The sequence below is a fragment of the Acromyrmex echinatior genome, chromosome 16, assembly GCF_024713525.1.
Source record: "Acromyrmex echinatior isolate Ae372 chromosome 16, ASM2471352v2, whole genome shotgun sequence".
In the NCBI taxonomy this organism is placed as follows: Eukaryota; Metazoa; Arthropoda; class Insecta; order Hymenoptera; family Formicidae; genus Acromyrmex; species Acromyrmex echinatior.
This window is the reverse complement of record NC_141867.1, coordinates 261,349-277,171: the sequence shown is the minus strand read 5'-3', so window position 1 is coordinate 277,171 and position 15,823 is coordinate 261,349. Positions and strand designations below refer to the sequence as shown.

The window sequence follows — 15,823 nt, the reverse complement described above, 5'->3', positions numbered from 1 at the left end:
TACCTGCAAGAATAATTTTCTCAGATTTCCTGATTATTTTTTTGAGTCTATAAATTAAGTACATTTTACATTTTTAATTCCCTGTTCAGTTAATAGATCTTATTACGTACAAAGTACCAGAAAAATAAATAATATAAATAATATAAATAATAAATAATATAAATTGCTCCACAAATTTTAAACGCTTCTTTAATATAAAATTATTCACTCGCAGACATCTTCGATTATTCAAAAATGAGAAAGAATATGTGAATATTTCTCAAATTTCTCAAAATGATCCGGTCATTTCTCGTATAAATTGAGTACATTTCATATCGTTAATTCTAACTAATAGTTCTTTCAGCTAATAGATAAGATTTTTCTATATAAATTCGAAGAAACTTATTATATTAAAATAAATTTGAAAGATGTTTCCTTTATCCGCAATCGCAACTTCTCGCAGCGGGAAAACAGATGCCATCTTTTCTTATCGACTGTACACAATCGAATCGCTAGCAAATGACTCTGCCGTTTCGAAGAGCAGCAAGCACATATAAGTCAGATTGAGTATCGTAAGGGAAGATGGTGAGTCTATCAAAATTGTCAATTGATTATTATTTAATGTAAAACATGAAGTGGCTTTGCTATTCAGGAGAACAAGAAACATTTGCTAATTGTCTAGGATCTACTCTATTTATCGATCGTTTAGATTTAGGTTAGCCAAATCCTTCAAACGTTTGCTCTATCTTAAATTCATTTTTTTAAGTTTTAAAAAGAATTTGATTTTTCTCAAACGATTACGATATTTCTTTTAATACAATTTTTAATTTATCAGTGAAATTCTTTGATAATAATAAATTGTCACATAGGGTCAGAATCAATCTGGAACTGGTGGCAGTGGAGGAGACAAGAAGGATGACAAGGACAAGAAGAAGAAGTACGAGCCGCCGATACCCACGAGAGTGGGTAAAAAAAAGAGGCGTACTAAGGGGCCAGATGCAGCTCTGAAATTGCCACAAGTGACTCCTCACACACGTTGTAGACTGAAATTATTAAAAATGGAACGCATAAAGGATTATCTACTGATGGAGGAGGAGTTTATTAGGAATCAGGAGCGCCTGAAGCCGCAGGAAGAGAAGAATGAGGAAGAGAGATCGAAAGTGGACGATCTTCGTGGTACACCAATGTCCGTTGGAACATTGGAAGAAATAATCGATGACAATCATGCGATAGTGTCTACTTCAGTTGGCTCTGAGCATTACGTATCCATCTTGTCATTTGTGGATAAGGATCAATTGGAACCTGGTTGCTCTGTACTGTTAAATCATAAAGTTCATGCTGTTGTTGGCGTTTTAGGAGATGATACAGATCCTATGGTTACAGTGATGAAACTTGAAAAAGCTCCTCAGGAAACCTACACTGATATCGGAGGTATGTATATATCTGTTTTATATTCAAAATATTTTGTAATATTTTATATTTATCTATATAAATTCCGATTTATATAGATAAATATAAAATTATTATAAATTTATAATTAATTATATCTTGTTATAAAATTGTGTCAAGGTTTTATATAATCTTTAGCAAGGGACTTGGAAACACAAGATTTCAAATCAAGTTAAATTTTGATTGAAACTTAATTCAAGACGTACGCATAAAATTTGATTTTAAAATATGTCTAAATTGAAGTAACTTAATGAAGTAAAATTTTACTTATAAATTGAAGAAATATTGCTTTTGGATAAGTGCATACATTGTGTAAAATTATCAAGGAATTGTTATGTAAAAATCAAAGAATATGATTCATGAATATTTTCAGGTCTTGATACCCAAATTCAGGAGATTAAAGAATCCGTAGAATTACCATTAACTCATCCAGAATATTATGAGGAAATGGGTATTAAACCTCCAAAAGGTGTGATACTTTATGGACCACCTGGCACAGGGAAGACACTGCTCGCTAAGGCTGTGGCTAATCAAACATCGGCTACATTTTTGAGAGTTGTCGGTTCTGAACTTATACAGAAATATTTAGGTGATGGTCCAAAACTTGTAAGAGAGCTTTTCAGAGTTGCCGAGGAGCATGCTCCTTCTATTGTCTTTATAGATGAAATAGATGCGGTAGGAACGAAAAGATACGACAGCAATAGTGGAGGTGAAAGGGAGATTCAGAGAACTATGTTGGAATTGCTTAATCAATTGGACGGTATGCTAATTTCCTCCAATTCAAAATTCAGACAAAAATCTTTTTATACTAGTAAACTTTATGTTAGATATTAATAAACATATTAGATATTATAATAAACATCAGATGTTAAATTTGAAAAATTATTATTAGGTTTTGATAGTAGAGGCGACGTGAAAGTGGTTATGGCTACTAACAGAATAGAGACCTTAGATCCTGCTTTAATTAGACCGGGTCGAATCGATAGAAAAATAGAATTTCCGCTGCCAGATGAGAAAACTAAACGAAGAATCTTCAATATTCACACAAGTAGAATGACTTTGGCGCCTGACGTGAATCTTGCGGAATTAATTATGGCAAAGGATGATCTTTCTGGTGCGGATATCAAGGTAGGATAATCTTCTGTAAAAATTTAACTCTGCTTATACATGTATTTTATACTTTCTCTTGCAGTTCTTTTTTATTAAAATAAGAGAAAATATTTATAGTTCTAAGAATAAATCAATGCCAAACGAATTAAAGCAAAATTGTAAATCCTCCTTTTTTTATTGCTTCATTAAAATGGATTAAAAATTTTTATTTCAGGCAATATGTACCGAGGCTGGTTTAATGGCTCTACGTGAACGACGTATGAAGGTTACCAGCGACGATTTTAAGAAATCCAAGGAAAGTGTGTTATATCGGAAGAAGGAAGGTTCTCCTGAAGGATTATATTTATAAAAAAAAGAGTTCATTATCATTTATCTCTGTATTGAATCGCGAAAAACTGTTCGAGTGTCTCAATAAAAATTTCTACAGGAGATTAACTTTTTGTAGCAATATATATTAAAAACATTATTTTTAATATATATAATTTAATTAATTATTTGTTCGGTAATTTAACTAATTATTTAACTAATTATTAAATCTGTAAATTGCTACTTAAATATATTAACTAAAGAGTTGAATTGATTTCAATGCCCGATTTCTTCAAGATTGGTTCAAGATATTTATGTAGCCTGTTTATTACTTCTGCAGAGTGTTCTCTCTGCTCGCTCAGGACTTTGGAGAATGGAGCTTTCTCATACGAATTGGAAGTTTCATTTCGCGATTCCACCTCGCATATCTGGCACGCACCACGTCTGGCTCTTTTAAGAACAGCTGCCACATCTGTGGGATGTTCTAATGTGAACGTGGCAACCATACCCTTGTACCTTCCCAAAGTGAAAGCGGTCTCGAAACCGTCTTTGTAACCAATGTCGAATCCCTCTTGCAGCACAGAGTCTGCTCCATCTTGTATCCCTTCTCTGTAGCCAGTCTAAAAATATGATTATCAAATGCGACACGGTAAGTAATTGCAACATAAATATCGCGTCAGACACTGTCGAAAATCGCTTACATACTTTGATAGCAGCATCCATAAGACGTTTCCAGCATTTCGAAGCGACGTATAGAGAATCGTCATCTCTAGCCGAATCGTACTCTGTCGTTTGTATTACATCTTCCATCGTATAAGTAGACATTATTCTGTCCGATTCTCCTTGAAACAATTTTGTGATGCTCAACAATTTTGTGATGATATGTTTCAAGTCAAATCAGTAAAAGCACATTTTTATTTCTGCACAAAATGGTATCGAATGAATAGGTATATTTTTATCAAAATTTAAAGTAAGATGGTAAAGAAACATTTACCAATAGATACGTTATATATGTATAACTGTAATGGTTAATATGTAATTGTAGAGCTCTAAATATTCAACGTATAACAACTACGCGCGGAATCAATTATACAAAGAAATTAAACAGTCAACAGTTAAGTTGTGTTTTCATATGTTTGACATTCCTGCGGTATTATATACGTATATATGACAACAGATGTTAGGTTAAGCTGCGATAAGACGTAAACAGTGATAAACATATTTGAAAAAAACATATATTGAAGGAAGGAAACGGAATAGCGTAGAGTACCTGAAAATGTCGGGACGTAGAAAGAAAGACAAGAATAAATTGCTGCAACGGAGGCCCCGTAATGTTCTCTGCAAGGAGCTGAGGTATCACCAGAAGAGGGACAGAATGTCTGACTGTTCTGACAGCTCGGATAAGGAAAACGATGAGACAGGTTAGATTAAGATGAGTTTCGTGTTTTGCAATGTACATATTGTACATTGGGAGTACAATATACAATGTACTCTTTGCAGAGACGGTAAACGAGTGGCCGTTGCCATTCCCTGTGGCTATGTGGGATTTAGAGCACTGCTCCAACTCCAAACAGTCCAAACATGGTACTGGCAAAAAGTTAGTGAGATATGGTTTAACAAAGTTGCTGCGACTGAGTACACGATTTTCAGGCCTTTGCCTTACTCCAGTAAGCGATAAGGTAAAATAAAGAAACAATAAATAACAATAATCTTGTTGTCTAGATTCTTAGATAAAATGTTTGTCGCAGTGCGTGACTCCATTGGATCGCAAGATTGTAGAGAAGTATGGTTGTGCAGTTATTAATTGTAGTTGGTCGCGTATCGACGACACTCCCTTCAACAAAGTAAGGACATCCCATCCTCGCATATTGCCTTTCTTGGTTTCTGCCAATTCGACAAAACCCTGCGAATTGAGTTGTGCGGAGGCTATTGCAGCTACTTTAATCATAACGGGATTTCCAGACGAAGCTGACCTGATTCTTGACAAATTTAGTTGGGGACACTTGTTCCTAGAACTAAACAGTGAATTGTTGGAAAATTACGCTCGTTGCGCAAATACTGAAGAAGTAATAGCTGTACAAGAAAAGTTTTTAAAGGATATACAGCAGGAAAAAATTGACAGACTTGGTAAGAACATCTAATTATCCTATATATATGTGTATGTGTGTGCGTTGTTTGTGTATATATATATATATATATACATATATATATATATACATATACATATATATATGATATTTGTGTTCTTTAGCACTTTCTGACTTTCCACCAAGTGATACAGAATCTGAAGAAGAGGCGGAAGAAAAAGATAAGAGCGTAGTGTCCGAAATAACTAAGGAACTAGCCAATGCAAGAATATAAAATATAATATTACAGCTATTTTAAATAATATACTAGAGGTGTGCGAATTAAGCATATATGAGGTTAAATTGAACCAAATCTTTGATAATATATTCAAAAATGAATCGAATCGAATCTTTTTTATTCAAAAACAAATTGAATTTGAATAAAATTTTCCTGAATTTACATTAAAAGCTAATTTAAAAATATTTTCAATAGAGAGAAAATAAATCATTTTCAACTTACGAGAGCCATGTGAAGCAAATAAATGAAGCAAATAAAATAGACCATTGATTTGAAATCGAACTACCGATGAACCACTCGAAATTTTAAATTTATTATTTCGATTTCTCGAATCACGGAAACGAACGAATCGAATTGAATCTATTATTAGCGAATTTAGTCACTTGCACCGTACTTGCACTACACTAGATTTGTGCATATTAAAAGCTGCTTTATATGAAATTAATAAAGTTAAATGTAAAAGTAAATATTTTAAACGATTAACTATCTACTAATGATATTGTCACGTCACTTAATAAAATGTATATATATATAATATTATTTCATTGTCAAAGTTTATTATATTATATCACTGCATTGAGATATTTTATATAAAGCAGCTTTTAATATGCACTGATGTAGTGTGAGTGATAGAATTCACCATAAAATTCGATTTTAAATTATTCGCACACCTCCTGTAATAGAAAGGCTCTAAAAAATAAAAGTAAATTTTGTTATAAAATAGCAAAGGATTTTGACTGATAATTTTTTTCAACAAAATAATAAATACATTTAAAATAATTTTAAAAATATCCATAATAATCAGTAATTAAAAGCTGCGAATGGTTATTTTAAATTAATAAGAATTAAATTAATTATTTTTTTTTTACATTAATTATATTAATTTGAAGAAATATATATTTATTTTGCTGAAAAAGATTGCGAGTCAAAATCCTTTTATATTTTGTAATAAAATTTACTTTTATTTTTTATCTACATCCGTTAATTACTTATGGCCCTTTTTTTTGTATTATTGTATTATTGTTTGGCAAAAACGAGCTATAAAATAAATTACATTCATTTTTAAAAAAGAATTATTATTTAAAGAGATTGTCTTTAATATAGATTGGAAATCCTTAATTTTTTTCGACAATTGTATACTGACATTTTATATTCTGTATAATATTTGTATTGTCAATTAAATTTTTATTTTAGCTTATAATAATATGTGTGAAACATATATTTACAATTAATATTAATCTATTAAGATATATTTAACTATTCAAGGACTTAATTCTTGCAAAAACGAGCAAAAGTATGTACATTGGAATCGAAGTCGTAGAGTGAACGGAGTCCATTCGTCTGCGCGATCTCTTTCAATTCTTTAGTAAAGTCCTGCAAATCCTTTTTGCGAAGATCTGCCATATGTTTACGCAATTCCACAATCATCGGTGCATCAGCAGATATCAATGGTATTAAATTTGGTAATTGTTTTGTCATATTATGCGCCACCCAAATCAGATGGAATCTATTTATATATTCGCATTTAGACTTGAGAGACTCCAGCGACGTTATAGGATGAAATATTATCTAAAAATAAGTGTTGTCAAATTCACATTGGCTATTAAAACAATACAAAATGTACCTTGTGATTTGGTACTTCCATCCAAGAAATCTTTTTATCTTGTTTAGATTTATCTCCAGTACTTATCCACGATTCGTTTTCCATTTCAATATCCGGCATTTCGCTCACTATAATGCCATTTAAAATTGAGACATCCCTATGAGCACCGACGTGATCTTCACATAGTGGCTCTTTCATTCTTATTTCATAAATTGCACGCATTATCTCACGTTCAGCAATGTCAGTTGCTCTACGTCTTTAAGATTTAAGAATTTTTATTTATGGGAAGCAAGCATGTAAATATTTCTTTTGAATATATTTTATTACTTGTCTTCGTTTTTTCCAACAGCAGCCCATGTAAAAAACGGACCATTCACAATGTCTCCCAAGTATGCATAATGTATAAAACCAGGTCCAAGTTGAATTATATTATTTAACAGAGTTGGATTGCTTCTAACTGGTTCACCTTCGAGCCATGTAAAAGCTATTCCGTTATTTCTCCAAAATCTAATAATTATAATAACATATTTTATTTTTTCTCATTGATATATTCAGATAATCATTCAATTTCAACTAAAGAAGCATATCATCTTGTTCACAATTTTATATGCAGTTTTAACTGCTTACAATGTATAAACATACCTATATTCTTGTATAGTAAGATTAGTGGTACATCTGGGTTTTAAAATCATATGATAATCCCAATCAAAAACACCTTCTCTGTAGTCATATCTCGTTTTTAATAACTTCCTGATTCTGCGATCCCAATAATTCACAATGGGAACTCCTTCGCATGTTGCACGTGCCCAAAATCTTATAAGAAATTATTACAACAATTAATACAGAAATATACATAAATGTCTAAGGAAGCATTAAGTACCTTTACTTAAAACTAGTGGCAAATTTTTCAAGTCTGTCTCTAGATGCTTTGTATTGTAGAATCTTTCAAATTAAGTTTTGCTCGAGCGTCTCAGATACCAAAATCCACCACTGTTAGAAACTATTTTATTTTATTACCATATCTCCTTAAACTTAACGTCAACTTACTTAAAAATAGATTCCAAATTATCCCTATCCTTATGCTTAAATTTTTCTAACGATAACCATGGACACTCAACAGTGCGGGTCGGAATATCGATCAGTTGTTTGGCACATTTTGCTAAATATTTAGCCGTAGCCGGTCTCAAAAGAGTGTTCCCTAAAATCTCCAAATAATATCGCGTCGCCTCTTGCAGTCCTTTGATATATTAATTATATATAGTAGTTCCATTGATTTCTCTAACATAGGCTTGATAAATTTAATATTCACGAATACATACCCAAATCTTTTTCTAAGCAAAGGCTTAATAAAAGTATCGATCTAGCAACTTGCTCCAAAGTCGGTTCAATAATGTGATACGTTACAGTTCGAACAGGATGTGTGTAAGATGAAGCTAGCGTTTTTACGATATGTCGTGCATCACCAGAACCTACAATCAATACTTCAAGATTGTTTAAAATACAATCTTCTGTTTGTGTTATTTCAGCTTGTAAATCTAGCGGTTGACTATATCCCCACCACATATTGTTTCAAGATTTGCTGAACTTTACGAAATATATATTTTCATAGAATCGTTATATATGTACTTAATAATTATCAGGATTTCTATTACCAAGCTTGTTTTAAAAGGTTTGTTATCTCCATGGTAACCTTAGAAACGAAGAGAAGAGAGATCACAGATCAAGTTCAATCGTGATGGAATATACTTCCATCATGGGTTCAATAGAATGTTTTCAAAGAAAAATATTTCCGCAAAATGTTTTTTTCTTTGTAATCTATCGATTAAACATTTGAATTTAGAAGAATAGTTCTCAGCGAAGAAAACTTCCAACAGTTGCAAAATAAATATTGTCCTTAACATGGTCAATGTTTATTTGAATTGTATTTTGTTAATAAATATTTATATTTGTATTTAATAAATATTTTAATTTTTTTTTCTAAGAAGTCACGTTGTGTCTAAACAGAGATATGTGCATTAATTAGAGGCAGAAAGTAAATAAATAGAAAGACATTTGGCTAGAGGAGTAAGAAGTATTATATTAAAATAAAAACGTTATAGATTTATATAATAAAATTATAAACATATTATTATATAGTGACATAGTCATGTCTTTTTTAGACTTATAAAACCATTTATTTATTCCTATATATAGAATCTGTGACACAGATAAAAATAGTTCCCTTTTGAACTTCCCTTCAACAAAGTTCGTTTATAAAGATTCTACGTATTTATTCAGCACTGCTCATTTATCCCTCTTTTTCTGTGCTCGTTTGTTACCACAGCGTTGCAAAAGATCAGTAATAGGGCCTTTATGTTGAAATATAGCAACTAGTTGTGTACGTGCTTCGTTCATGCCCTCACTGATTAAATTACTGCGCTGCATATTCCCTTTAATCAGTTCATTTACGCGTTCGAGACCATCACTATGTTTACTTTTAACGGTTTGCTGTGATTCCAGTAGCGTGAGTGTCGTTTTTAATTTTTCATGAACCTACGAATGTATCATACAAACATGATTCGCTGTGTAAATGTAAACAAATTGAAGGAAAATCTAAATAATATGACGAATCAATGTACCTGTTTTTCAAGGGATGCGATATCTTCCATTTGTGTAGTGAGGTGATAGATTTTCCATCCATTTAATCTCTGTAATACGTATTTCTGTTGCGCCAGTTCAGCAACTGTTGGTCTTCTTTCCTCACGAGGTCGGACATCGCTAGGTCTTCTATAATGCTGTAATCTAACTGTCCATTTGTTTTTCCAAGAAGAGCCTAAAAACATATGATTAGGGAGAGCATAATTAGAGCATAAAAAATACGAACGATGTGATGGATATAATGGAACAAGATGTTTGTATTATATATATACATATATATATATATATACATATATATTAGGTGCGCAACTAAGTTCTCGCTGTTATTTTGATGCATTTTCATCAAAATAACAGCGAGAACTTAGTTGCGCACCTAATATATATACATACATACACACATATACATACCTAATAAACTTGGTACAGGCCGTGATCGTGCTATTGTGAGTTCTGTTTGTTGAGTAGATGATTTAATATCACTTTGTACATTGGAGAGTTGCCTTTTGTCGGACAACTTCTCTTTTGATTCCTCTTTATTCTCCTTCTTCAATTTTTCCTCAGTGAGAAATTGCATCTCTTCCTCCGTAAATTTAGGTTCAGTTAATTCTACGCCTGTAAGTTGCTGTTTGCGTGGTTTTTTTCTCGGCGACATTTCTATAGTGGGATTAATAGTAATTCTGGATTGTTCAAGTTCCTCGTCGAGACCTGGCGAAGATGTAGCAGATACAGTCGTGGATCCAGAACTTTGGCATCCACCACCATCCTGATCGCCCTTCGGTGAACATGGCGGACTGGACATTGATCTACTTGATGGCAAAGATGCTAATACGGGAACTAAATTTTTAGCTGCACCTGCAAGAAATTGTGACTCCCCTGTGAAATTGAAATTCTATAATGGATATCCATTAAACAAGTATAAGTAATTTATATAACAGGAAATTTCAGGTCTTATTTTATAATATATAACAGAAGATAGAGAAATAAAAACCATTATACTTATTAATTATATTACCACTATACTTAATTAATATATATATTTATTAATATATAATAAATGTAGCATATTAAAAGAACATATACAAAAAATTTCTCTGTAATATCTAATTTTCTTTTATTTTAATATTCTTTTCGTTTTGAACTGTGTTAACAAACTGAATAGAACGAGAATTTTTTTCCATATGTAAACAGTTATCACATATAAATATTTTCTTAATACTTTAAAGTCAATATTTTCAAGCACGTTTCAACACGCTGCAAAATTAAATCTTTCAATTTCTATCATTATAAAATATCTATCAATAAAATATACTTGAAAAAAATCGTCACTATATATCATCAGTTTTAGTTGAATTTTCCTATTCCTTACTTATTATATATGTATTTATGTGTTTGTACGTTGTTATAAAATAAAATTTAATAAATATTTTTTATATAACATGTTGTTATTGCTTCATTTAATAATCATACCTTTAACTGGTGAATTGTCATGATCTCTCTTTCTCAAAATGCTCGGTCGGGGAGATGCATTAGGTTTACCATGGGGTTCTTCATATCCTGGCTCAACAACTAATCTCACTGGTTGCACTGAAGCTTGTCGAAACTGCGAATACGTTCCTGAAAAACAAATTTTTGTTATTGCAGAAGATAATGCAATTATATTTATCACAGGATACAAGAATGTAAAAGATAATTCACTTATTAGCCTTTTTTAATTGATTTTTACCTGTAGTCTCAAAAGAAAGATACGTAGTAGTATGTGGTGGATGTATATATTGTCCCTGGACCGGCTGAGTGGAACTTGTGATTGTACTGCTGTTGGTGGATGACATGCGTAAATTAGCTTGTGGTGCCGGTTTTACTTGGACAGTTTGTCCAATATTTTGGGACTGTGTAGGAGCAGCCTTGATCGGCGCCGACGCAGCCCTGACCGGTAGAGCAATGGGCAAAGGATGTAAGGACATTCCTGCGATTTTCGCAACTGTGGTTGGAACTGTTTGCAGTATGCGCATTGCATTTGACTGTGTATTTGCGGTTGTTGTAATTACTTGTGATACAGTACTAAGGTTCGACAGAGATGTGACGGTTTGAACAACACGCGGTGCACCTTGCTGTGGTTGAACCTGTTAAACAATTGTTATATTTATCACCTTGAAAGAATTTTCAATATATTGTAAATTAGAGTACAACACAATTAGAGTACCTGTTGTGAAGGGATAACGATATGACTAACGGTCGATGGTCCAGCCACCGTATTACCACTAATTGACAATTGTCGTCCTACTGTTGGTTCCACCGCACCGACAGTAACTGAAGCTGTACTGCTTATTCTGTTGACTGTCTCTACAATGGGTGATGCAGCTATACGTTTCGTCGTACCAGTCGTAGTTAGAGGTCTGCTAGACTGAGTAGGCTAAACATTTCAATAAAATTTATAAATTCATAAATTGTATATATATCTCTTCTTGGCATTTATGTGCAATTCAGAAAAGTAGTACACTCAACCGTCACGTATGCCTTCACCTCCGGGTCGAACGCATTGTGTCGATATTCGTGTACCATGACTCAAAACTGTGTTTGACAACTGTAAGTTTTTGAAAGTGCGTAAAAAAGTAAACAAAAAGTTGTACAACATTACACATATATTATATATTATATATGTATACATATATTAATTTATTATATCACATAATTTACTTGAATGGTTTGTGTCGACGATCTGATGGGTTGCGAGGTCTGTGACACAGTTACTACTTGCGGTGTTGGCGGTCTGTTTTGTGCAACTGGATGTCTAGTAAGATTAGTTTGCAAGACGGGTGCTATTAATCTGGACGAACTACCAGCAACCATGGTAGCTTGAACAGATCTTGCTTGACTGGCTGGCGTAATTAAGCGTGGCTGTTGTCCCGTATATACAGTGGACGATGGCCTGGAAACTCTGCTGACGGAAGGAGTGGGATGTCTTTGCGGTTGTGCATATAATGCAACAGATGTTGTTTTAGGTTGCCATTGAGGATTAGAGATGGGTGTATTACTACTGAAAAAATCGACATGTGATGTGATATAACTAGTTTGTTCTATTAAAACAATTCTGCATATATATTTCTAAATAATTATTTTAATTTCTCCCTTTTAATTACATATATCATGTTTCATCTTTTTTGACTATTATTTCAGAAACTATTTTATTTTAGATATGTATGTACCCTGGTCTAGTAGCAGGCACAATTTGTCCTATATTTGTCCTGACGATAGGAGTGGCAACTGTTGATCTAGGTGCAGAGATATTAGCAACTGCAGCAGGTCCACGCGGTACATGGTACGTAGCTGGTATAGTTACTGGATGTGGTAATTGTGTTTGAGGTGGAATTTGCCTTTCCACAGTACTTAACATTCCTGGTGATATTATTTTTACTGTAGATCCTATAGAACATAACTAGAAGCGTTGAATTTGATATTAATAAATCTATCACAAATTGTATATATGCATTAAAGCACTTGACAAGTTAATTTTTCATTATTAAAATATCTTACATTATATAAAATACTTTTTGACACATTTAATACCAAATATTGAAATAAATCTTTATTTACTTTATTATAAAATAAAAAATTCTACTATACTTTATTTTACAGTAGAATATAGTAAAATATTTCATTATATAAAATAAAATATAATGACTCTTTGCGCGTGTGTGCAACACTCCTATAAGCAACGTAATATTAATACTATAACATAATTTTTAGCAATGCTAGAATTACCGTTGTTATTTTACTCGTTTCTGTAGACGAGGTAGCACCAGAAGGTACCACAGGTTTCATTAAAGATAATTTTGGATTCATGTCCAGAGATACCGATTTGCCTACTAGACCGCTGGGTGTCATGGATCCAACAATAGTTTGGGTTGGTTGAATGCTCGGTATATTACTCTGTACCATGCTCTGCATATTCTGTACACTCTGTACATTTTGTTGCATTGTAGTTAAGTTTTGTGCCACGGTCTGTACAGTCGTTTCCGGTAGATGTTTGTCACCACCGCTACTGACAGTGCTTATTGTAGTGTTCATGGCTGCACTATTAAAACGAAACAGATGAATTAATTACATACAGGCCATATTACATAGAGAAAGATCAGAGTAGATCAGAATGATGATCCACGATAGCCAAGGGATTATCCACAAGGATACTATAGTGAGAGGTGAGACGGATTTACACGGGAGTTGACCTGCAAGCTGCTCTCGACACATCGCGCTCAAAGCAGGACGAACCATCTGCATGACGACAGTCCGAATTGTTGTTTTATGTCAGAATGGAGTATCGGTTCAAGTCTCAAACAAACTTTGGAGGTTACGGCGACCCGTCGATGTGTATGCGGGAGAAGATCCGAACGGAGACGTGCAGGTGCCGCATCATCGACCTTGAAGGGACTTCCAGGGACTAGCCATCAAATACCGGATCATTATCCGTCTATTTGTCGATCGTGTTTCGAGCGATCCACAGTAGTCAACTGCCCGCGTAGCGTCGCCGTCAAAAAGGCGCGTACCTGCGTAGAATTCTTGGCCCAGGAAGATGATGCCGAATCACTCGTAGGCCCACGTAAAACACTTCTCGTGCATTCGGAGCTGATAGACACTTGTATCGGGGAACAACACATACCAGTGTCTGTAAAACGTTCCTCGCATCGTTACCGACGTTTACGGCGCGCAATCGAACAATGTAAGCACAATGCAGGGCAGGAATGCGGTTTTTGATATGAATAAATGTTCCATTTATTGCGTGGCGTCTGTATAGGAATTTTCTTCTCGACGCTGAATATAACTGGCCAACCAATCTAATCCAATTATTAAGGGGCAGTCACAATAGAAGGAATAGAATTAGTAGTAAAGAATAAATAAAGATTTCGACCTATCACATAACCGCGAATTCCGGTGTATCCGATTTCAGACAGGTTGAAATATTTCTTATTCCTTCCATTGTGGCTGCATCCTTAAAATCGACAGAAAAAATTTCTAGTCAAAGACGAATTTCTTCATGTTGAAATTACAGCTAAAATGCCAAATGAATCGCGTTTTAATTGAGATATTTGTAATCAGGAAAGGTTTCTGAAAGCTCGTACGGATGTTTTGAAGAAAAAGGCAAAATAAAAATTTATTCGGATATCTCATCCAATATGTACGTACATATATTGGGTCATCAAGTATCCGCGGTACTTTGTCACTAGATATATGATCATCAACACGCATCTAGTGACAAAAAACCGCGGATACTTTTTAGATGACCCAATACATATACATGCTAAAGTGCAGTGAAGTGAGGAATGGCGTACAGTTACATGCACACAGTTTAATTGCATACACCACTCACATCGGCCTGTTCCTAGTAATTTTTCACTGCTTGACCAATGAGCTTATATTATTTTAAATTAATCAATTAGCAATGTGGGCAATTGATATACACCCGTTGAGGTGGACATATTTTTATTTATTATAATTTTTGAAAAATCATTTACAAAATCCGACTCTGTATGCGCTTTCACAGCATAAAATTACAAAAGCAAATTCACTAGATACTGACCAATTAAATTGTGAAAATTTTAGTAAATTTGATCACTCATAATTTTCATACGATTATGGCCAATATAAACACTTCCTTAAGCTTGTTTTACAATAAATAGGATCGCAAGACGTAAGCCGTAAGAAATTAACCAATCGTGGGTGATTATTTTTGTAAAGGCTTAAACACAATAGGTACAGGCAATAAGCACAGAGAACAGAGAATAACAAGCTGTCCAATCAAAGCTCTGGGATATAATATCGAACTTACACACCAGAATTCTGATTGGATGGCTCGTTATTCACTGTTGCTTGTGCCTATTGTGTTTAAAGCCTTAACATATCATAGACACCCTCTATCAGAGTCTGGTCAACTTCTTCCCGGTTTGTGATTGGTCCGACATTTTTCATCCATTCCATTTAAATGGAAAGATTAAAAATAATAAAAATACATTCTGTTTTTACTTTAAATGCATAATGCATGGCCATGGATTTGCTGTCATAATATTTATGATTAGACACTACTAAATTTTTACGTTTATTAAATTTTAATCGCCAGCTAATCATCTGGATATCGATTATGTAATTTTTGGTTTAGAACGAAAACGTGCAAAGTGAAAAATTTTATTTATATATCTGCATGTATATACATAAGAAAAAAGAAACATATAATCGATACCCTGAACGTGCCAACAGAGAGAAACCTGAGAGAGAACATAAAGATCTTTTTCCTGTAACCACAAAAATGCTCCCGCGTATTACTACCCTCTGAAGAAATGGAAGTATACAAAAATATCCATTTCTTTCCGGTGCTCCTGATGGAAA

General features: G+C 33.4%; 5 protein-coding genes across 12 annotated transcripts; 2 read left to right on the top strand and 3 right to left on the bottom strand.

Annotated features, from left to right (window-relative positions):
* The first annotated feature begins 429 nt into the window (after positions 1-429).
* Rpt2 (26S proteasome regulatory subunit Rpt2) lies at positions 430-2,973 on the top strand. Of its 2 annotated transcripts, XM_011052869.2 has the most exons (5): positions 430-564; positions 849-1,410; positions 1,802-2,188; positions 2,321-2,556; positions 2,753-2,973. In XM_011052869.2, exons 1-5 carry the CDS (start codon positions 562-564, stop codon positions 2,885-2,887), a joined length of 1,323 nt encoding a protein of 440 aa, XP_011051171.1. In that variant the 5' UTR covers positions 430-561; the 3' UTR covers positions 2,888-2,973. The 2 variants fall into 2 exon arrangements, with proteins under 2 accessions (XP_011051171.1, XP_087270820.1); XM_087414694.1 differs by lacking the exon at positions 430-564.
* On the bottom strand, positions 2,901-3,834 carry LOC105144180 (Uncharacterized protein C7orf36). Of its 2 annotated transcripts, XM_087414703.1 has the most exons (3): positions 3,755-3,834; positions 3,550-3,706; positions 2,901-3,464 (listed from the first exon to the last, which is right to left on the bottom strand). In XM_087414703.1, exons 1-3 carry the CDS (start codon positions 3,832-3,834, stop codon positions 3,102-3,104), a joined length of 600 nt encoding a protein of 199 aa, XP_087270829.1. In that variant the 3' UTR covers positions 2,901-3,101. The 2 variants fall into 2 exon arrangements, with proteins under 2 accessions (XP_087270829.1, XP_011051219.1); XM_011052917.2 differs by lacking the exon at positions 3,755-3,834 and having other exon boundaries at positions 3,550-3,680.
* Positions 3,835-4,120: 286 nt separating this feature from the next.
* On the top strand, positions 4,121-6,281 carry LOC105144156 (18S rRNA aminocarboxypropyltransferase). Its single transcript, XM_011052907.2, has 4 exons — positions 4,121-4,265; positions 4,345-4,523; positions 4,593-4,971; positions 5,096-6,281. The coding sequence occupies exons 1-4, from the start codon at positions 4,121-4,123 to the stop codon at positions 5,203-5,205; spliced, it is 813 nt and encodes a 270-aa protein (XP_011051209.1). The 3' UTR covers positions 5,206-6,281.
* Dnaaf3 (Dynein axonemal assembly factor 3) lies at positions 6,063-8,730 on the bottom strand. Of its 2 annotated transcripts, none has more exons than XM_011052928.2 (6): positions 8,131-8,730; positions 7,859-8,048; positions 7,454-7,624; positions 7,139-7,318; positions 6,833-7,067; positions 6,063-6,777 (listed from the first exon to the last, which is right to left on the bottom strand). In XM_011052928.2, the coding sequence occupies exons 1-6, from the start codon at positions 8,372-8,374 to the stop codon at positions 6,478-6,480; spliced, it is 1,320 nt and encodes a 439-aa protein (XP_011051230.1). In that variant the 5' UTR covers positions 8,375-8,730; the 3' UTR covers positions 6,063-6,477. The 2 variants fall into 2 exon arrangements, with proteins under 2 accessions (XP_011051230.1, XP_087270821.1); XM_087414695.1 differs by having other exon boundaries at positions 7,859-8,009.
* Positions 8,731-8,868: 138 nt separating this feature from the next.
* Positions 8,869-14,201, bottom strand: LOC105144194 (Sin3A-associated protein 130). Of its 5 annotated transcripts, none has more exons than XM_087414677.1 (10): positions 13,990-14,201; positions 13,208-13,520; positions 12,652-12,881; positions 12,143-12,482; positions 11,649-11,858; positions 11,172-11,568; positions 10,916-11,062; positions 9,857-10,321; positions 9,430-9,623; positions 8,869-9,343 (listed from the first exon to the last, which is right to left on the bottom strand). In XM_087414677.1, exons 2-10 carry the CDS (start codon positions 13,511-13,513, stop codon positions 9,095-9,097), a joined length of 2,538 nt encoding a protein of 845 aa, XP_087270803.1. In that variant the 5' UTR covers positions 13,514-13,520; positions 13,990-14,201; the 3' UTR covers positions 8,869-9,094. The 5 variants fall into 5 exon arrangements, with proteins under 5 accessions (XP_087270803.1, XP_011051243.2, XP_087270805.1 ...); XM_011052941.2 differs by having other exon boundaries at positions 9,857-10,300; XM_087414679.1 differs by having other exon boundaries at positions 12,143-12,479.
* Positions 14,202-15,823: the final 1,622 nt, after the last annotated feature.